The 22,053-nt window shown below is 41.7% G+C and overlaps 2 protein-coding genes across 2 annotated transcripts; both read left to right on the plus strand.

The window, feature by feature from the left end:
* Positions 1 to 5,698: 5,698 nt before the first annotated feature.
* On the plus strand, positions 5,699 to 10,044 carry eif4e1b (eukaryotic translation initiation factor 4E family member 1B). The gene is made up of 7 exons (XM_083531397.1): positions 5,699 to 5,818; positions 6,004 to 6,098; positions 6,870 to 6,965; positions 8,074 to 8,137; positions 8,287 to 8,400; positions 8,934 to 9,073; positions 9,773 to 10,044. The coding sequence occupies exons 1-7, from the start codon at positions 5,795 to 5,797 to the stop codon at positions 9,885 to 9,887; spliced, it is 648 nt and encodes a 215-aa protein (XP_083387523.1). The 5' UTR covers positions 5,699 to 5,794; the 3' UTR covers positions 9,888 to 10,044.
* A 2,784-nt stretch (positions 10,045 to 12,828) lies between these two features.
* Positions 12,829 to 19,816, plus strand: casr (calcium-sensing receptor). The gene is made up of 6 exons (XM_083531034.1): positions 12,829 to 13,118; positions 13,479 to 13,785; positions 13,863 to 14,702; positions 14,906 to 15,136; positions 16,900 to 17,023; positions 18,081 to 19,816. Exons 1-6 carry the CDS (start codon positions 12,922 to 12,924, stop codon positions 19,208 to 19,210), a joined length of 2,829 nt encoding a protein of 942 aa, XP_083387160.1. The 5' UTR covers positions 12,829 to 12,921; the 3' UTR covers positions 19,211 to 19,816.
* The last annotated feature ends 2,237 nt before the right edge of the window (positions 19,817 to 22,053 follow it).

Below are 22,053 nucleotides of genomic sequence, written 5' to 3' on the forward strand. Positions count from 1 at the left end.
CTGTACAACCTGAACTCAACACACACTCATTACTCATCTCAATCCGTTCTACCACCTTATTATATTTATATTTCATCTTTTTATAGTGTTTACATGCTGTTCTGCACCTCTTGAATGCTGCTACTGCTGTTTTTGCACTAAATTGTGTTTCTGTTTACAAATACACTCTTGTATGCAGTTCATTTTAGCACCTTGTACATAAGACTTTATACAGCAGGTTTACTGGTGGCGCTCTTGTGTGTTTTGTGTATCTATTTTACACTGTCTTGTGTTGTCTGTTTTTGCACTGTGTTCTGTGTGTAGCTCTGTGTTGTGTGTGTAGCTCTGTGTTCTGTGTGTAACTCTGTGTTCTGTATGTAGCTCTGTGTTCTGTGTGTAGCTCTGTGTTCTGTGTGTAACTCTGTGTTCTGTGTGTAACTCTGTGTTGTGTGTGTAACTCTGTGTTGTGTGTGTAGCTCTGAACACATCTCTGACCAATCAGGATCCAGAATTCAGAAGCGCTTTCAAGCGTAAACATTAATTGCAACATCCTGGTAAAAGACCCTGCTGCACTTTTGTCCTAGATTACTCTGTGTACTGTGTGTAACTCTGTGTTCTGTGTGTAACTCTGTGTTCTGTGTGTAACTCTGTGTTCTGTGTGTAGCTCTGTGTTCTGTGTGTTACTCTGTGTACTGTGTGTAACTCTGTGTTCTGTGTGTAACTTTGTTATGGTCAGAGATGTATCATTAACTCTCTATAAGAGCAGCTGCAACTGTAGTGCAGGTTTTTATTAATGTGCTTATTCTGATATCGTATCCATAGCAGCATATAAATGCCAGAATTTCATGTCCAACTGTGTGTATGCGTGTGTGTGTGTGTGTGTGTGTGTGTGTGTGTGTGTGTGTGTGTGTGTGTGCACCTGTGTGTTTTACTGCACACAGAACCGATATACAGTTCTTATCTCTGTGCAATAATCCTAATCAGATATCAGATTAGATGTCCACAGGGTGAGCGAGATTTCGCTGATGTGACAACCTGACAGTCGCCAGGGTTTACTTCATACTCCATTAAACATTAATTATTACTCTGTTAGGCTGCAATAAGGAAACCAGATCACCTGGTCTTTATACAAAGATGACTTTAACAATCCTTTTTTTTTTTTATTGTGTGCCAGAAATAAGCAACAGGTCTATATTTTCGAAAGCAGTGCAGCCTCAATGACTTCATGCTTATAATATGGGTATCAAAAGACCTGTGAACATCGTCCCTCCTGCCTTCATCTCATCCTCTCACAGCAGCACTGCTTCAATACAAGCAACATCAGTGCAGTAGAACTGTTTCCTGATAAGGTGTAATAATTTTAAAGATGGCTGTTGGTCATCTCCATCATCTCCATCTGGAATCAGGATCCGGTCAGTGAGAGATGACAGGAAGTAATATTTGCTGAATGAGACAAAGCCGGTGATCTGAAAACCGCTGACGAAAGATTAAAGATTGAACTGCCGAGCACATGAAGGAGCTCACACTCAGACCCTAGTAGAAAATGTTCGTGACCTCTTTACTCATCACACTGATAAACCCATGAGTCCATGCAGGTGAGCAGTTTTTCAGGTTGATCATTATATTAAAGTTCACTCAGGTTTGTTAATGGTGGTGTGGTGGGTTGTCTCTTATCCCAGAGATCCTCACATCTGTGTTACCTTCTGGATCTCCATTTTAGTTCCGCTGCCATAGTGAGTCTTGTCATTATGTCTGGAGGAAACTAGGCACCTCTCGTCACCTGGCCAAAACCATCCCAAAAGTGTGTGTGTGTGTGTGTGTGTGTGTGTGTGTGTGTGTGTGTGTGTGTGTGTGTGTGTGTACACTTCAACTGAGTCTTGTTTAGAAAATGGCAGGGAAAAAATCAGTCCACAACTCAAAAAAAGAAACAAAATGCTCTCAACAACAAACTCAAAAAACAAGAACGTACATTGGGCTTCTCATGAGAGGACTGGAGACACATTAAAATGGCCCGTGAGCAATCAAAGCAATATATCCAATGTTAGTGCAGAACTTTCTTTTGCTAGCTAAGAACCTATCATTGCTACATACTGGCATGTCTTAGCATTTTACTTCACAGTTTTCTGTGTAGAAATACTTGACCCCCAGTGATGCATGTCATTTAAATAAAAGACTCTCGGAGGCAATAATGAACCGGAAGTCCATAAACACGGGTGATAATGACTCTGTAAGTAGCACGTATGCCATGTGTTCACTTTCATCAGTTATTAATAGTCGTAAATGACCACGCAAGTGATTAGTTAGCCTCCAGGCACGCTGTGTTTTGTTGTTTAAGCAGCTCTGCTGTTATGTCTCGAGGAGGGTTTTACACTAATAGATTATTTATTACAGGAATGTAAGAAGCTGTAAAATGGTTAGAGCTGATAAGCAGTGAGGAGGTAAAAGGGCAGCCGGTGAGAGCAAACCTGGACAAAAAGTTACAAACCAAATAACTTTACATGTACATATATTTGTAGTTGATTATTTTTCTGTTTTATTCCCATTAAAACACAGAAACAGTGAATGAGCTGCTACTATAGAACCCGTAGTGTATATATGAACCTGTCCATGGTGCTGATATAGAAAATTGAACCCAAATCAGAATCCAGAGTTTGTTAAATTTCCTTTGTGTAGTGTGTTTCTTGTTCTGATGATTTTTAGAATGATCTTTTCTACCACCCAAAATTAACAAAAAAGTAACCCAGAATTAATGATTTCTGCCACTTTTTATCTTAACATCAAATTATTATCAAGTTTGATTACAGTTTTAATTCACACATTGATATAATACATATTTTACTGCTCACGTTAAAACAAAAAGAAAAAAAAATCTAAGAAATGCTTACTTGTGTTTTTAAAATGTACAACGGCCTCATATATTATATTTTATATGCACTGTTGTAGTAAATAATAATAATAATAATAATAATAATAATAATAATAATGATAATAATAATAATAATAATAATAATAATAATAATAATAATAATAATAATAATAATAATGATTGATTAAAATTCCTGATCATAAGAGTCGTAGCTGAAAGGGAATTTTGGTTCCAGCCGTTGGTGACTCTTAAAAGTACAGACATAAATAACAACACTATACATTTATTTTATAGACAAGATTATACAGATTAAATAAGACCACAATGTACAGAATATATGCCAGATCAGTAATGTACATACAGTAAAGTGTGAGAGTGTATAGTAGTGCAAAGAGCTGTATTGCGCATCACATCAGATGAAGAAATTACTTTAGGATATTTGTACTATTTACAGTAGCATAATTAAGATCCATCATATGCGGCCCCTGCAGGTAATTTTCACATTGAAACATCATATTTCTATTATAAGTGGTAAAGTTTGATGCACAGTATTTATATTTATGTTTGGAAGTACAGGTGCCTCTCAATAAATTAGAATATAATTAAAAAGTTGATTTAGTAATTCAATACACAAAGTGCAACTGTATATATAGATATATTATATAGATTCATCACACACACTGAAATATTTCAAGTGTTTATTTCTTTTAATTGTGATGATTTTCGCTCACGGTTGATTCAGTATTCACAAAACTTGTGGTGTCACACTATAATTAGCTCATTAAATCCAAACACCTGCAAATGTTCCTGAGTCTTTAAATGGTGTCTCAGTCTGGTTCAGGCTCCACAATCATGAGAAAGACTGCTGACTTGACAGTTTTCCAGAAGACGATTATTGACTCCCTGCACATGGAGGGTGAGACACAAAAGGTCATCGCTAAAAAAGAAGCTGCTCTATCCAAGCACATTAATGGAAAGTTGAATGGAAGGTAAAAATGTGGTAGAAAAGGGTGAAATGGAGCCCATTCAAGAATTTGTGAAGATTCACAAAGAGTGGACTGCAGCTGGAGTCAGTGCTTCAAGAGCTTCAACACACAGACGTCTCCATGGGCTACAACTGACGCATTCCTCATGTTGAGCAGCTCCTGAACCAGAGGTGTCTTACCTTGGCAAAGGACAAGAAGCACTGGACTGTTGCTCAGTGGGACAAAGTCGTCTTTTCAGATGAAAGGAAAGAAAATAAAGCATTTCATTTGGAGATCAAGGTCCCAGAGTCCCAGAGAGAAAAAGCACAGAATCCAAGTTGCTTGAGGTCCAGTGTAAGGTTTGCACAGTCAGTGGTGGTTTGGAGAGTCATGTCATCTGCTGGTGTTGGTCCACTGTGTTTTTATCAAGTCCAAGGTCAGCACAGCCGTCTACCAGGAAGTTTTAGAGCACTTCATGCTTTCCTCTGCTGACCATCTTTATGGAGATGCTGATTTCATTTTTCAGCAGGATTTGGCACCTGCCCACACCAAAAGCACCAAAAGTTGGTTAAATGACCATGGTGTTGGTGTGGTGACTGGCCAGCAAACTCACCAGACCTGAACCCTATAGAGAATCTCTGGCGTTGTGTCAAGAGGAAAATGAGAAACAAGAGACCAAAAAATGCAAATGAGCTGAAGGCCACTGCCAAAGAAACCTGAGCTTCCATACCACCTCAGCAGTGTCACAGACTGATCACCTCCATGCCACAGACTGATCACCTCCATGCCACAGACTGATCACCTCCATGCCACAGACTGATCACCTCAGCAGTGTCACAGACTGATTACCTCCATGCCACAGACTGATCACCTCCATGCCACAGACTGATCACCTCCATGCCACAGACTGATCACCTCCATGCCACAGACTGATCACCTCAGCAGTGCCACAGACTGATTAACTCCATGCCACAGACTGATTACCTCCATGCCACAGACTGATCACCTCAGCAGTGTCACAGACTGATCACCTCCATGCCACAGACTGATCACCTCCATGCTACAGACTGATCACCTCAGCAGTGTCACAGACTGATCACCTCCATGCCACAGACTGATCACCTCAGCAGTGTCACAGACTGATCACCTCCATGCCACAGACTGATCACCTCCATGCTACAGACTGATCACCTCCGTGCCACAGACTGATCACCTCCATGCCACAGACTGATCACCTCAGCAGTGTCACATACTGATCACCTCCATGCCACAGACTGATCACCTCAGCAGTGTCACATACTGATCACCTCCATGCCACAGACTGATCACCTCAGCAGTGCCACAGACTGATCACCTCCGTGCCACAGTCTGATCACCTCCATGCCACGCTGAATTGAGGCAGTAATTAAAGCAAAAGGAGCCCCGACCAAATATTGAGTACTGATACAGTAAATGAACAGACTTTCCAGAAGACCAACAGATACTGAATTGGTGTGTTTTTGTTAAATCTGAGCCAAAATCATCCAAATGAAAAGAAATAAACATTAGAAATATATCAGTCTGTGTGTAATGAATCGTATAATATACACGTTTCACGAAACAAAAAAAAACAAGTAAGAAAAAATATCATAATGCACGAGCTCTCAGGACTTCAGTAACTTGTTGCGGAATGTTTCTTTTATTTAGTAGACATTTGGAAACATGCAGTGTGTAAATGTCGCCACCTTGTGGTCGAACGAGGAAATGTGGACATACGACATATTGGGAAATGTTGTTTTTTCAGAATATCGTAATTTAAATATATTATGACATTATTAGTAGAAGCCGCTCGTGATGTGCCTTCCCGCACTCACTTCCGTCCTAAAAACTATTCCATCCTAGTTAGTAGGGTAGAGCTCGGTTTGGGACGCGGCACGTCACGAGCGCCTAAATTGGAGGGCGAATGGCGGCGTCTCGCAAGCTCGCGCCATTTTTCTGATTCAACATGGCGGCTTGTGCGGTTCAGTTGGTGAGCAGGAGTTTGCGTGTGGCTCTTTATATCGAGATACTTTTCAGCTTAAAAACACTGGGTTTTCACATTTAAAACTCGAAACACTCATATCATGATGTTTTTTTAACTGCTGTGTGACTCAAATGTACAAAATAAGACCCCAAAAAGTCTCTAATCAGGTTTTAATGGTTTTGTTGTGACAGATGGACAAACGGCCCCGGAAGCTTGTAGAGAAAAAAGAGACCCCAGTGGTGTTTGTGAGAAAAGTTCTGCATGCAAGACATCCGTTACAAAACCGGTGTGTTAAACTCTACCCAGACATGTCACTTATACACCAACATTCTTAAATGCGTGTGTTTGGTTGGTTGCGTGTTTGGTTGCATGTTTGGTGGGTTGTGTGGGTGGTTGTGTTTGGTGGGTTGTGTGGGTGGGTGGTTGTGTTTGTTTGTGTGGGAGGTTGTGTTTTGTTTGATGGATTGTGGTTGGTTCTTTGGTGGGTTGTGTGGGTGGTTGTGTGTTTTGGTGGGTTGTGTGTGGTGGGTGGTTGGTTGTGTTTGGTGGGTGGTTGTGTTTGGTGGGTTGTGTGGGTGGGTGGTTGTGTTTGTTTGTGTGGGAGGTTGTGTTTTGTTTGATGGATTGTGGTTGTGTGTTTTGGTGGGTTGTGTGGGTGGTTGTGTGTTTTGGTGGGTTGTGTGGGTGGTTGTGTGTTTTGGTGGGTTGTGTGGGTGGTTGTGTGTTTTGGTGGGTTGTGTGGGTGGGTTGTGTGTTTTGGTGGGTTGTGTGGGTGGTTGTGTGTTTTGGTGGGTTGTGTGGGTGGGTTGTGTGTTTTGGTGGGTTGTGTGGGTGGTTGTGTTTGGTGGGTGGTTGTGTTTGGTGGGTTGTGTGGGTGGGTGGTTGTTTGTTTGTGTGGGAGGTTGTTTTGTTTGATGGATTGTGGTTGGTTGTTTGGTGGGTTGTGTGGTGGGTGGTGGGGGTGTGTGTGGTGGGTGGTGGGGGTGTGTGTGGTGGGTGGTGGGGGTGTGTGTTGTGAAGTCTTATGGTCTGAAAATGTGTGTTTCTGTTCATGCAGGTGGGCTTTATGGTTCTACAAGAATGATAAGAGCAAAATGTGGCAAGATAATCTGAGACTCATCACCAAGTTTGATACTGTTGAGGATTTCTGGGGGTGAGTCTGTAGGCAGCTCCAGGTTTGAGGTTTTACCACCAATTTCAATTCCACCTTCTTCATAGAAGAGATTCTGAGGGTCGTTGTGTGTACGGTGAGGACGTAGCGCTTGGGGTGCAAGAACATGATCATCTATCCAATGATCAGGTGTGGATGAAGTACACAAACCATGTAGTTACAGTAGAGACACTCAGTAAAATGTGACTCCAGTAAAAGTCACTTTAAACTTTCATTTGAGTAAAAGTACAAGTTTTTACTTCAGTGTCCGTAGTAGTGATTTATTATAACTCTAATGTTCCTGTTATCATTATTCACAAGATTCTTCACTGAATCACCTCAGTTTACTGGAGTCATATTTTAGAGTCTCTACTTTTACTCAACTGCATGTTTTGTGTGTTTCCTCCACCGCGGATTTTCAGTCAACAGAAACGTAGCTTTTTGAAAACGGCGTTTTATTTCGCGATGCGTGTTTTGAAAACGGAGGCTTTAGATAAATGACACGTTTTCAGTCGTTGATGCGACGTTTCGAAGAGAGAAAATAAATAAGCGGCAGGTGGAAATGATGGAAATGAAAGCATCCTTAGATTTCCACGTGCACAGTACAAAAAAAAAAAAAGTTTCAGACGTTTCAGTGTGGATGAGCAGCTTTTGGAAAATGATTGAAAAAGTCCCAACATGGAGACCCGTAACGCGAACCCCGTTTACACGTGCCCCCCGAGTCCGTCTGATTCATTCGAGCACTTCTATTCGAGTGCTGGCGTTAAGACGGTTCCTTCTCGCATGCTATCGACAGCATCTCAACAGTTGGCTGCTTTAAGTGTAGCTTTCCTGCGTTAAAGCGTTCATCACGTGTCGAGACCGTGCTCGCCTGATTTCTCGCGGAGGTGGTGCGGCACCATAAGGCACGAGTGAATTGGCGCGTTAACGCCGGCAGTCTGGCGCCGACGCGGGTGTTTAGAGCCCTCGTTCCTGGCATTAAACGCAGTGTCAGGTTTGAGTTTACACTGTGCAGGAGGTAAAGAGAAAACCTTACGCTTTTTCATTCACAGTGTGGTGCGGGTGCTGAGCTCTCAGCTTCCTCCACCATTCCTTCCCTTCTTTCCTGCAGGTTGTACCATAACATTCAGAAGGCCAGCAAACTCTCGTCAGGGTGCGACTATTCGGTGTTCAAGGTGAGTGATGTGCTGCTCTGACCTTTCACATTCATCTAAAATCTAGCCTGAGTAACGGAGCTCCACTGAAACAGCTTTAGATGGTTTTTAATTTTTGAGAGGTTCTGAATGTGTGTGTGTGTTCGTGTTCCTTCTGATCTTTACTGCAGGATGGAATCGAGCCCATGTGGGAGGACAGGAGCAATAAATGCGGCGGCCGTTGGCTCATTACGCTCTCCAAACAGCAGAGACACTCTGATCTCGACCGCTATTGGCTGGAGACGGTCTGAGAAACACACACCCTTTTTGCTTTATATCTGTGTTGCATTTTGTGTATTCTGTAAATATACATTCACTGATTGGGGGGGGAATTTTTACTCGTACAAAACTTTTTTTAATTTATTTTTAAATCTTGATTACACCTGGGACACCTGACTCTCAGCTATTTGTAGTTCTTCCCCAAACTGTTCTTCGCACAATTTTGGAGGCACACGGTTGTAGTTCTCTTGAGCTAGGAGACCCAAACCTGTTCCAGCATGACGATGCCCTTGTGCACAAAGCCAGCAACATGATTTGCTTTACAAGGGTTGGAGTGGAAGATCTCCTGCTACAGAGCTCCAACTCTATTGAACACCTTTAGGAATGTGAACGTTAACTGCGCCCCAGGAACCTCCTCACCTTCTCACCTACATCCCTACCTGACTTTAACACTCTTGTAGCTGAATCTCCACAAGCACACACTAAAATCTCCATCTTTTTCAGTGTGACCCCCAGTCTGGCTTTTGTCACATTTCAGTGTAGTTTGTTCCTCCTGCAGCTGCTGTGCCTCATGGGTGAGGGTTTTGGCTCCTACAGTAGAGACGTCTGCGGTGCGGTCATTAACGTTCGTGCCAAAGGAGACAAAATCGCCGTCTGGACGACGAACACCGAGAACGCGGAGGCCGTAACGTATATCGGGTACGTCTGCGTCAGATTTCAACTTGACGCTGCTTGAGTTTTGTGGCACGTTTTCATTGTAACTTTACCCAATTTCGATTACACGTGACACTTTTTCAGCATTTGTGAAGTTTCCAGTTTCAGACAGATGTGTGCAGTTCATCGTTTGTTCCACTGTAAATAATGATCATGGAAAACGGATTTGTGCTTAGCAACCCTAACGAGGCTAATTACCCATCGCAGCGTCGAGAGAGTGGAGGACGCGGTGCACTCCAGTGCTGCTGGGATATGTGAAGTGGCCTTGGACTTCATCAGGCCATGTTCAAGCTGCATTATGTAACATTTAAACCCCCCTCAGGTGTCTACTAATGGAAAGATGTGGTGTTTAGAAAACCGGGTTCAGCAAGTTTTCAGCGGCAGGAGAGGAATGAATAAATTAAAACAATGTGACCCTGAGAGGCTGAAAGTATCACAGAATCTGATGAGGGGTGACATCATCATCATCATCATTTTCTATTTAAGTATTTAATCAATTTCATAGTTCATGTTCATCACGTGGACTTGAGTCTCCAGTGTCTTTTGTAACTAAACCTTTTAGATTATTTGTTAATTTCAGATGATGGAACGCTAAAACCTTTTAAATCCCCTGAACAGCTTTTGTGCTAAAATTGTGGCTCATTTTGTTTTTCTGCTTGTTTGTTTTTATTTATTGTTTTTAAGGCGGAAATATAAAGAGAGTCTCGGCCTTCCAGTGAAGCTTGTGATTGGATATCAGGCTCACGCAGACACGGCCACCAAAAGTAACTCCATCGCCAAGAACAAATTTGTCGTCTGAACAGAAGCGTCACTCGCCTTATTTTCACCTTCAGCACTTTATTTCCTGTCACTTTTTTCTTTTAGTTTTGTTTTTGTTCAATTGTTTGGGAGAAAAAAAAAATTCTATGGAGTTTGTTTTTGGTGTATTTTTCTTCAAACAATAAAAGTTGCCCATATTTGGTCTTGATGCATTTTTGTTATTGTTTTAAACAAAGCTTGATCTTCTGCAAATGCCATGAAGGTCTTTCTCCACAATTAGGTTTTTTTTTTCACAAAGAAAACAGGATGTAGGGGGTTGCGCATGGAACCATGAAAGAATTAGGATTTCAGAACATGCTGGTCTTCCTAATTTACATATTATACATATTCATTACGCCATCCTTTTAGAATTTCTTCATAAAGACGTGTCATTTTCCCCCTGTCTTTACTTCGACGTTCTTTGTTTTGATATGAAACACTTTAAATGCCACGGCTGTTGCGCTGTGCTCTTCCTCTGATGATAGTGTGAGGAACATGCTGAGGTGAAACAGGAGATCAGAGGAAATAACCTGACCACATCTGGTTAATGAGTCACTATGGCATGAAGTGAGGGAGCTTTGCACTCGTCCAGCCTGCTCACATTAAACCCAATACCACTGCAGACTTTTCTCTTCAATCTGAGATGAGAAGAAAAAAGATGGATGTGCAACTCTGCTGATAAATTAGGGTGGATTTTTGTTTTTGTTTTTTAAGCTGCATTATTTTCTTTTTTCAGGATGATTTTCCAGAATCTTTATTTTTTTTTACTGTTTGTTCAGATTTGATGGATGGTAGAACAGGTAAGTGTAGTAGTAAATTATTTTAATTGTATTGTTATTTAACACCAAGTCCTCACTATCTGCAGTTTAATTAGATGTTCACCTGCTCCAGTGATCAGGACTGATGCGCATTATTCCATGGTAAAGTCCTGAGTATGTTAAAGCTTTTAAGGGGAAAAAATATTTACATTATTTACTGTGATAAATGTAAAATCTGGAGTACATTCTCGCTTGATTACTTTCTGAATGTCATATTTGAAGTTGTTCCTTCTGAGTGTTACAGTATATTTAAAGGTGAAGAAAGAAATCAAACAAACCTTTCAATCAGCTTTTTAATTTAAATGTACATCTTCAATCCTGCTGCTTCTACTGATACCAACACTTAAATTAAATATCCTCCATCTCCCGAACCAGGAAAACTTTCCCCTGCTGTATAATCAGTTCTCCATCTTTTTCCAGCGAGTTGACTGGCGCTTTGAGGCGGAATAGCTCGGCCCTGCTGCTGCATATTTCCAGGGTTAATGAGCGTTATGTTGGAGCCTTATGTTGGAGTGTTATTGACCAGAGTTTGGGATGAAGGAAGGCCTGCTCTGGTCTTCACAGTGGTGTTTGGCACCCGCACTCAGGAGGTCGTTCATGCGGTGATGTGGAACAAACCACTTCTTTTTCAGCTCAGATTTTCTTCCTTTTTGAAGTTGGTCATCTTTGTTAGATTTTTTATTTTTTTGTAAGTGCCTGGTCGACCTGATGGCTCATTTTCAAAAAAACGTCACAAACAAATCATTGTCAGCATTTCTCATTCTCATGCAAGGACTGTCGAAAAATCCTAAACGCTGATCATCCTGATTTCTGTTGATGTTTTAACAACACCGCCTTCAACCCAAGATTTGTGTTTCCTTATCAATTGTTATTTTTCTGCTTTTTGTCTTTGGCTGCATGGAGTGAAAAAATGTTGCAGAGCATAATTTCTCACGATCGATTGATCATTCATTCATTCACTCATTTTCTCCCGCTTATCCGTAATTCGGGTCGCGGGGGCAGCAGTCTAAGCAGGCCCCCGCCTTCGACTGCTGCCCAATCCTCACAGCACCGTCCCTTACGGTCCCTCCTGGACCACGGGAAATCGATTGATCAGAAATATTTAAATAGACAAACCTGAATACAAACATTTATACCATTTGGCGGACTTTTATCCAGAGTGACTTACAGTTGAGCAGGCCAGTGGAAGCTTTGTGGTGCCGGGATTTGAACTCACAACCTTCTGATTAAAAGTGCAGTGTTTTAACCACTGAGCTATTTATTAATTTTTTTGTTTGTATTTTGAGTTATTCAGATTAAAGTAGTTATCGGGATTAACCAACTGAGGGTCCATCAATCAGGGGTGTCAGAGAACCAAATACCTCTAGTGATGTAAATCTGTTGTAGTGTGCAGTTAATGGTGAACATTAAGAGAATTAAACAGTGTGCTGGTCATGTCTGGGTGTTCAGTGCTCTGTTCAGTGCTCTGAACTGAAGTGCTCTTTCTCTCTTTCTGTGTGTGTGTGTGTGTGTGTGTGTGTGTGTGTGTGTGTGTGTGTGTGTGCGCATAATTCATGGCACTCATTTCTTGGCTCTCCTGCTTTTTTCTTCTTCATTGCTGTGCATGCTCAGGTCACAGCAGGATGTATAAGGTGTTAAAGGTATCAGATTCTCCTCTTGATATTTTCACAGAGATAAGATTCACAGCAAATATCCTGAGTCAGCATTTTGAGAAAAGTGAAATATACGACAAAGATCAAATGTATAATTGTGCATAAATGTGTTTTTTTTTTTGTTTTTTTGGTAGGAATACACAGCTTTTTATAACCTCATGGTACAGTCTGTCTTAGAAGCGTCACACAGACCTGAACCGCACCGGGGATGAAGATGATACTGATGGAGGACAGTGTGAAGAGATCCACAGCTCCTCAAATAGACCCCTGAAAAGCCTTGAAAAGAATTTAACAGACTTTGGGTTGTTTAGTTTCCATTTTTTATGGCCAAGCATTTAAATTTAGTTCCTTATCTGCTGCATGGTTGTTGTTTTTTTGTTCCCAAACCAATTACAAGCATATTCTCTTTTGTATCTTAATGGACCAGATTTTAAGGTTATACTCAGATTTCCTGCATTCATACTGAGAAAAAAACATTTTCATTCAAGGCTTGCCTTCGAGTGTCCTACACCCTGCTGCTGATCTTCCCCTTTTATGGCCAAAAAACATACAAACCACTGAGACCATGAGGTTTCATTTCAAGTTCTGTCTGCACTACTTGGTGCTGTTGGCTTTTAACGACAGAGTTTTTTCGTACGGCCCTCATCAGAGAGCTCAGAAAACGGGGGATATCCTGCTGGGGGGCTTGTTCCCTATACACTTCAGAGTCGCCTCAAACGACCAGGACTTGGCGGCTAAACCAGAATCTACAGAGTGTGTAAGGTACATGAGGAAAACCAAACCTGTATAGGGGCAGCACTGTGGTGAAAACCTGGATAACGAGGTCCAGATAATTATAATCCAAGTGATTTTTTAATGTTGTAAATTCAAAAGATTCAGATTAATGGTCAAAACTGATCAAATATGTATTTGTATTATTCTGTAAATAACAGTACAAAAAGATCATAAAGATTTCTGTGATTTTTCAAGTATCATTTTTGTTTTTTTAATGCTGTAAATATTAAAAGATTAAACATTATAAATATTCATCTCTATGGTTGAAACTGATCCAAAAAAAAAATGTTTTTGTATCCTGTAAATAACACAGAAAAATGTATCATAAAGATTTCTGTGATTTCTCAGGTATAATTTCCGTGGCTTTCGTTGGCTCCAGGCCATGATTTTTGCCATCGAGGAAATCAACAACAGTTCTACTCTTTTACCCAACATCACCCTGGGGTACCGCATATTCGACACCTGTAACACCGTCTCCAAAGCGCTGGAGGCCTCGCTGAGCTTCGTGGCTCAGAATAAGATCGACTCTCTGAACTTGGACGGGTTTTGTAACTGCACCGGGAACATCCCGTCCACTATTGCCTTGGTCGGAGCGTGCGGTTCGGCGGTTTCTACAGCCGTCGCTGATCTCGTCGGTCTCTTCTACATCCCACAGGTGAGCTGAGACTTTGCTGTAAAAAGTTTTTTTTTTTAAAGTAAGTAATTTATGAACTATTCATTTTGCTTTATCAGATCAGCTATGCATCATCGAGTCGCCTTCTAAGCAACAAGAACCAGTACAAGTCTTTTATGAGGACCATTCCGACCGACGAGTACCAGGCTATCGGCATGGCGGCCATCATCGATCACTTCCAGTGGAACTGGGTCATCGCGATTGCTTCGGATGATGAGTACGGCCGCCCCGGGATCGAGAAATTCGAGAATGAGATGTTCGAGAGGGACATCTGCATCGACCTCAACGTGCTGATCTCTCAGTACCTGGAAGAAGCAGAGATTATCCACATTGCTGACCAAATCCAGAACTCCAGCGCTAAAGTCATTGTGGTATTTGCTAGTGGGCCGGACGTCGAGCCACTGGTAAAGGAAATGGTAAGGCGTAACATCACCGATCGCGTGTGGTTAGCGAGTGAAGCCTGGGCTCTGTCGAGCCTCGTGGCCAAACCCGAATACTTGGATGTCATGGGCGGGACGATCGGCTTTGCTCTGCAGGCAGGACAAATCCTCGGATTCAAGGAGTTCCTGCAGCAGGTGCATCCGAAAAAATCCCTGCATAACGAGTTTGTGCGAGAGTTTTGGGAAGAGACGTTTAACTGTTACCTGGAGGACAGCGTGAGGAAGGAGGACAGCGAGAACAGCAGTGCGGGATTCCGGCCACTTTGCACGGGTGACGAGGACATCACGAGCGTGGAGACGCCTTACCTGGACTACACTCACCTGAGAATCTCCTATAACGTCTACGTGGCTGTGTACGCCATAGCTGAAGCTCTGCAGGACATCCTTACCTGTACGCCAGGGAGAGGACTCTTCGCTAACGGGTCCTGTGCAGATATTCGGAAGGTGGAGGCGTGGCAGGTATATGAGCAGGAAGTTCTGCCATTTCTGGGCTTCAAGATGAAACTTTTGTCCTGGTGCAGTGTCATTTATGTAATTTGTTAATCTGCTTCATTTTATAAATCATAAATACAAACAGTATAGACAAGCGATACGGGAAGTCCAGTGGAGCTTCATCTATGATGGACTTTGTCTCTGAATAACAATAATTAATTTATTTCCAGGTTTTGAAGCAGTTGAGGCATCTGAAGTTCCAGAACAGCATGGGCGAGAGAGTACGCTTCGACGAGAGCAGCGAACTTTCCGCCAACTACACCATCATGAACTGGCACCGTTCTCCTGCCGATGGCTCGGTGGTGTTCAGGGAGGTCGGCTACTACAGCGTTCATGGCAAAAAAGGTGCCAAACTCTCCATAGACAAAACGAAAATACTGTGGAACGGTTACTTGACTGAGGTGAGTGTTTTTACAGATGGCTCTCAAAGAATCATCATTTTAACTGTTTATAAAATGATGTGCTTCATCAGGACAGTATATTCATATAAATACACAGCGTTATAATCAGCCAATCATGTGGCAGCAGCACAGTGCAGAGGGAGTGGGAGAGGAGTGGTTAAGGCTCTGGGTTACCGCTTGGAAGGTCGGGGGTTCAAGCCCCGGTATTGCCAAGCTGCCATTTTTGGACCTTTGAGAAAGGCCCTTAACCGTCTGTGCTCCAGAGGTGCTGTATCATGCCTGACCCTGTGCTCTGACCCTAGCTTCAGAACAATGTGGGATATGCGAAGAAACAATTTCACTGTGCTTTTAAGTATATGTGACAAATAAAGTGTCTTATATTCAGAGAAATCCTCAGTGAATTTAACCATGGTATAGATGCTGGTACCAGGTAATCTGGTGGGAGTATTTCTGCAACTGGACACCTTAAGAACAGGCGAGTTTTTTTTTTTTTTTTTTTTTTTTTATCTCACCTGTCCAGTTGGTGAATCTGAACAATGTGAAAGCTTCACACGATCCCTGTTCTTTGTTGACAGAAGAGGAACCTGATGTGCTTTTCTGCTGTCACAGCTGTCACGTTCACCTGAAGGTTTGATGTTGTGTACATAATGAGATGCTTTTCCGCTCTCCACGCTTGTAAGAGCGATTAGATGATAAGATTTATCAAAATCCCTTCTGGTAGTTGGAACCCGTCTGGCTTCATTCTTCTGAACTTTTTTTTATTCTGCAAGGTGGTTGTACTGTTTCTGCATTGTGTTTCTCCCACATGATTCTACTGATTAGGTTACCTGCATGAATGAGCAGGTGTACAGGTTCCTGCTAAACGATCCGTGATCTGATCCTTACTCTGCAAATGGCAAAGTTTTCATTGTGGGCTGTTTTCTGTCTGATTGATTTTTATTAGATTTATGTGAATTTTATGTGAAATCTGAGATTTTTAGCAGTGTGTGTTTTTTCCTGGTAAAGCATCTGGACTTGGATTGGAACTGGATTTGTAATTGATTTAATGTCGTTGCCATTGAGACGTGCGGGGATTAAAACACCAGAGACAAGTTAACCAACAAGTCCAGTCCTTCCTGTTATCTATTAATACGGCATATATTTAAAATATTTTTATATAATTTATATAAATTAGTATATTCGTACAGGGTGAAAGCTTTTAACGAAGATTTCAGAAGTTGAACTTTGCTGTGTTTATATAAATAAGCTCATGTACTGTAAATACGTTCTGTTTACTCTATACATCTATAATTGTTTTTGTTTTACACAATTCACTGTTTAAAAGTGTCAAATTTTTCAGAATCTATAAAAGATATTGTTGGTTAATTACAGATTACTCACTTATTAATCAATATATACAATCTTTTGTAGGTGCATTTATTTCATGTATAAATATTTACAAATAAATAGTTGTACAAATAAACACTGTACAATATCCCTGCATGATTAATCCATAGAATTAACTATGTGCATGTTTTTATGCATTTTATTTTTTATATAAATTTTATATATATTTTTTGTATAAAATATTCCGATAATTTCTTATTTATCAGAAATGGTCTCTATGCGACCTGTAATTTTTTAATTATTTTTTTTAATAAATACATCATTACTTTATTAGATGCTTTTAATAAAGTGCAATGTAAAATTATTATTATTAATAGAGCTCAGATACTGGTCACATTAAACATTTTTTCATTATTATTCTCTGGGACTTTACACAGGTACCGTTTTCCAATTGCAGTGAGGAGTGTGAGCCCGGCACCAGGAAGGGCATCATCGAGGGGAAGCCCACCTGCTGCTTCGAGTGTACTGAGTGCTCTGATGGAGAATACAGCGAGTATAAAGGTGTGTGATTTATTCCTTATAGATAATTTATTCCTGCCTTCTGTACATTTTGTATCATTTCTGTGTAAATATATCGACCTGCATTATGGTTTCATGCTGAGGAAGAGCACCACAGATGCCTTATTTGCTTTGAGGATGTTGATGGAGAAGTATAGAGAAGGTCAGAAGGAGTTACATTGTGTATTTGTGGATTTAGAGAAAGCGTACGACAGGGTGGAGAGAGGAGTTGTGGTATTGTATGAGGAAGTATGATGTGTCAGAGAAGTATGTGAGGGTGGTGCAGGACATGTATGAGGACAGTGTGACAGCAGTGAAGTGTGCAGTAGGAACGACAGACTGGTTCAAGGTGGAGGTTGGACTGCATCAAGGATCGGCGCTGAGCCCTTTCCTGTTTGCAGTGGTGATGGACAGGTTAAAGGACGAGGTCAGACAGGAGTCTCCGTGGACTATGATGTTTGTGGATGATATTGTGATTTGTGGTGAGAGTAGGTGGAGAAGAGCCTGGAGAGGTGGAGGTACACGCTGGAGAGAAGGGGAATGAAAGTCAGTAGGAGTAAGACAGAGTACATGTGTGTGATTGAGAGGGGGGGGGCAGTGGAGGGGTACAGTTGCAGGGAGAAGAGGTGGAGAAGGTGGAGGAGTTCAGGTACCTGGGGTCAACAGTGCAAAGTAATGGAGAGTGTGTTAGAGAAGTAAGGAAAAGAGGGGATTTAGATGGTTTGGACATGTGCAGAGGAGGGACATGGGGTATATCAGTAGGAGAATGCTGAGGATGGAGAGACCAAGAAGGAGGAAAAGAGGAAGACCAAGGAGGAGGTTTATGGATCTGGTGAAGGAAGACCTGCCGGTAGTTGTTCTGAAAGAGGCAGATGTAGAGGACAGGGGGTTTGGAGACGGATGATCTGCTGTGGCACTGTGCCTTTAATATTAATTAATGATTATATAATTGAATTTTTTAACCTAATATTAGTTGAATATTATTATTATGTTATGATGTTATTTTATATTGAATAGGAATACTTTAATATTTAAATGCATAATTTTTATTTATTCTCAGATGCCAGTTTTTGTACTAAATGCCCCAACAATTCTTGGTCCAACGGGAACCACACTTCCTGTTTCTTGAAGGAGATCGAGTTTCTGGCATGGTCGGAGCCGTTCGGGATCGCTCTGACCCTGCTCACTGTGCTTGGCATTCTCCTGACTTCCTTCGTGATCGGCGTGTTTGTGCGATTCCGGAACACACCTATAGTCAAGGCTTCGAACAGAGAGCTGTCCTACCTACTGCTGTTCTCATTAATCTGCTGTTTCTCCAGTTCGCTGGTGTTTATTGGTGAACCTCAGGACTGGACGTGTCGTCTGCGTCAGCCCGCGTTCGGCATCAGCTTCGTCTTGTGCATCTCCTGCGTCCTGGTCAAGACCAACCGGGTTCTTCTGGTGTTCGAAGCCAAGATTCCAACCAGCCTCCATCGTAAGTGGTGGGGACTGAACTTGCAGTTTCTCTTGGTGTTCCTGTTTACCTTTGTGCAGGTGATGATCTGTGTGGTGTGGTTGTACAATGCTCCACCTGCGAGCTACAGAAACTACGACATCGATGAGATCATCTTCATAACCTGCAATGAAGGCTCCATGATGGCTCTGGGCTTTCTCATCGGCTACACCTGCCTCCTGGCAGGCATCTGTTTCTTCTTCGCCTTCAAGTCTCGGAAGCTGCCGGAGAACTTCACGGAGGCCAAGTTTATCACTTTTAGCATGCTCATCTTCTTCATCGTCTGGATCTCCTTCGTCCCTGCATACTTCAGCACATATGGGAAGTTCGTTTCGGCTGTGGAGGTCATCGCCATCCTGGCATCCAGCTTTAGCCTGCTCGCATGCATCTTCTTTAACAAGGTCTACATCATTTTGTTCAAGCCTTGCAGAAACACCATTGAGGAAGTTCGCTCCTGCACAGCGGCCCATGCCTTCAAAGCGGCTGCCAAAGCCACGCTGAGGCAAAGCTCCGCCTTCAGGAAGAGGTCCAGCAGTGTGGGCGGGTCCTCTGCCTCATCACCATCCTCATCGATCTGCCTGAAGACCAATGAAGCAGCCACACCCACCGGGCAGAGGTGGAGCCAGAGGCCCAGAGTGAGCTTTGAGAGTGGGACGATGAGTCTGTCACTAACTTTTGAGGAGGCGAGAAAAAACTAAATGTGAGACGATGTGGAAATCACGAAACAGCAAATCAAAAAGAAACATTTGCCTTCAGTAGCTGTTTTTATTAAATGCAGATCACATAGTAAGTGTACAATTCATTTGTTGCACTGTACAAAGCACTGACTCTACCCACTGAACAGAGGTATTTGTATGGTGCTTCATTCCTATGAGTCGAACTTCCTTAAATTGAACAGTTCGGAATTTCTGACATGAAGATAATAATAACAAACATTAAATAAACCTGGTGAACGACTTGTTTTAAACAAAACAATCATGTCTAATTATTTAGCAAATAGATTTTGTCTCATATCTTTATTTAGTATTGTTAGATGCATTGTGTGTTGTTTCCAGATCAAGCAAATGGTGTGTGTGTGTGTGTGTGTGTGTGTGTGTGTGTGTGTGTGTGTGTGTGTGTGTGTGAGAGAGAGACAATTTCTATAAATTCTGTACTTTGTAAATTCTGTAATGATTCCAATCCATAATTTCTTTCTGTGTTGTTGCTGTTATTATTATTGTTGTTGTTGTTGTTGTTGTTGATTATGTGATTCCAGGTTTATTTAACATAAATCATAGCAAACTAAATTAAAAAAATAGAATGTGTGCTATGAGTTTTTTTTCTTTTTTTTTCTTTTTGTTGGCAAGCAGAGTTTAAGTAAAATGTGTTTAAAAACGCTGGGGCGTTAAAACGCTTGTATTAAATACAGATAGACTTCTTTTCTCTGCTCGACTTCTCATCTCCGAATACAATCTGGCAGCATGTCGGTTGGGTGTGGCTTTTCTTTTCTGTTGATTCCGGAATTCCAGGGTGAGGCCAAACCTGTAAGAGCAATATTGAGAAATTACTAAATAGCGTGTAATTAGCCGTGTAATTTAATTATCTATCTATCTATCTATCTATCTATCTATCTATCTATCTATCTATCTATCTATCTATCTATCTATCTATCTCAGTATTATAGAGAAGTGCAGTAGATCAGAGCTGCATCACACACAGGATCTCATACAGTCAGAATGACCATCACTAAAGCAAGAAACCCAATGAACACAAATCAACACGTCTCCTTTCACTGGAGCCACAACTGCACCTCCACATACATCATCTCCAGCAGGAGAATCGATATTCACCTCCTCACACAAACACACACACACCACACACACACACACCTCCACATACATCATCTCCAGCAGGAGAATTTATATTCACCTTCTCACACACACACACACACACACACACACACACACACACACACACACACACACACACACACACACACACACACACACACCTCCACATACATCATCTCCAGCAGGAGAATCGATATTCACCTCCTCACACACACACACACACACACACACACACACACACACACACACCTCCACATACATCATCTCCAGCAGGAGAATTTATATTCACCTTCTCACACACACACACACACACACACACACACACACACACACACACACACACACACACACACACACACCTCCACATACATCATCTCCAGCAGGAGAATCGATATTCACCTCCTCACACACACACACACACACACACACACACACACACACACACACCTCCACATACATCATCTCCAGCAGGAGAATCGATATGACCCAGTGCATTTTTGTGCATTTATTCAGTGCATTACGGTTTTCCTGGGGATTTGAAATGAAGACAAATTGTGTTTTTGTGCAGGAAAGAAAAGCATAAACGGTTAAGTTTTTACTGTTTTGGTGACTTTTCTCACAATGTCCAGCTTTTCTTGAAAAACCTGTCTTGTAAATGTCCTTGTAAGTGTTTCAGCGACCAAATCAATTTCTTCTCCTCTGTCAGTCTTGTGGAATAAATAAACAGCTATTAAATCCAAATGAACACCTATTTGAGATTGTGCAGTTTGCTACTCTGACCATCCAATCAAAAGACATGAAAATGCTGACGTTATTGGACGCCTGCTAGATGGCCTCGGAAGTCAGCAACTCGCAATCTGATTGGCTAAAGTGACAGCATCAAGCAAACATGGATTTTATGTTAGCAGGCACCTGCAGTTTTGATTCTGAAAGGTTTAGGGCAGATACGTTTAATTATTGGGAATAATTTTATACATATTCGTGGACAAAAATATATAAAAACGTAAATCATTGATTCTGATAGAGTTTAGGCCAGCTGAATGCGTGTGTGTGTGTGTGTGTGTGTGTGTGTGTGTGTGTGTTATATATATATATATACCTCCATTTAAAAGCAGAGCCTGAGCTCCTGCTCCTTAACACACATCCTGAACACTGACATGGAGCAGGAGGTCCATCTGCATCATCACTTATCGCTCTAGATAAGGGCGTCTGCCATATGCCGCAAATGTGAAAGTTTTGCGACCTTTTTTTTGGCACATGTAACCGCTATTTATCCGGCTCTCATACGTCAGCTATGCTTTTGTGCACGTGACCGCAGCTCCGCTATCTTTTTGGATAGCTCTCTATCGTTTCCACTGAAGAAGACTAAGAGGTTCTCTTAGTCCCGCCCCCTTATGTTGACTGACCGTTACTTTGTCTAATAGACACTATGCTACTCGAGTGTATTAGCCAATCCTGGCGCCGGGGGCGGGGCTTATCATCCTACAGGGAAGTGAAGTAGGATGTCACGTAGCTCATTTCATTTACACTGCCAAGATCATAAACAGCTTCAGGTAACGTGTTTTAGTAATCAGTAACTTCGATTTAATTTGTACAGAAGTGTTATTATTTGATTTGTGTGTGTGAGTATTTAATTAGATGTTCTGATTTGTCTGGACGCTTGATAGCATGTTAGCGAATATTTATTATTATTAATAATAATAGTATTTTTT

This window comes from Silurus aristotelis (genome assembly GCF_946808225.1).
Source record: "Silurus aristotelis genome assembly, chromosome: 26".
Lineage (NCBI taxonomy): Eukaryota > Metazoa > Chordata > Actinopteri > Siluriformes > Siluridae > Silurus > Silurus aristotelis.

Bases quoted from the DNA above. Each gene is read 5' to 3' on its own strand.
- eif4e1b (XM_083531397.1), top strand. From the start codon at position 5,795: ATGGCGGCTTGTGCGGTTCAGTTG. The intron at 5,819-6,003 runs GTGAGCAGGAGT...TTGTTGTGACAG, and splicing joins CGGCTTGTGCGGTTCAGTTG to ATGGACAAACGGCCCCGGAA. The intron at 8,401-8,933 runs GTCTGAGAAACA...TTCCTCCTGCAG, and splicing joins ACCGCTATTGGCTGGAGACG to CTGCTGTGCCTCATGGGTGA.
- casr (XM_083531034.1), top strand. From the start codon at position 12,922: ATGAGGTTTCATTTCAAGTTCTGTCTGCACTACTTGGTGCTGTTGGCT. The intron at 13,119-13,478 runs GTACATGAGGAA...GTGATTTCTCAG, and splicing joins GAATCTACAGAGTGTGTAAG to GTATAATTTCCGTGGCTTTC. The intron at 14,703-14,905 runs GTATATGAGCAG...ATTTATTTCCAG, and splicing joins GGAAGGTGGAGGCGTGGCAG to GTTTTGAAGCAGTTGAGGCA.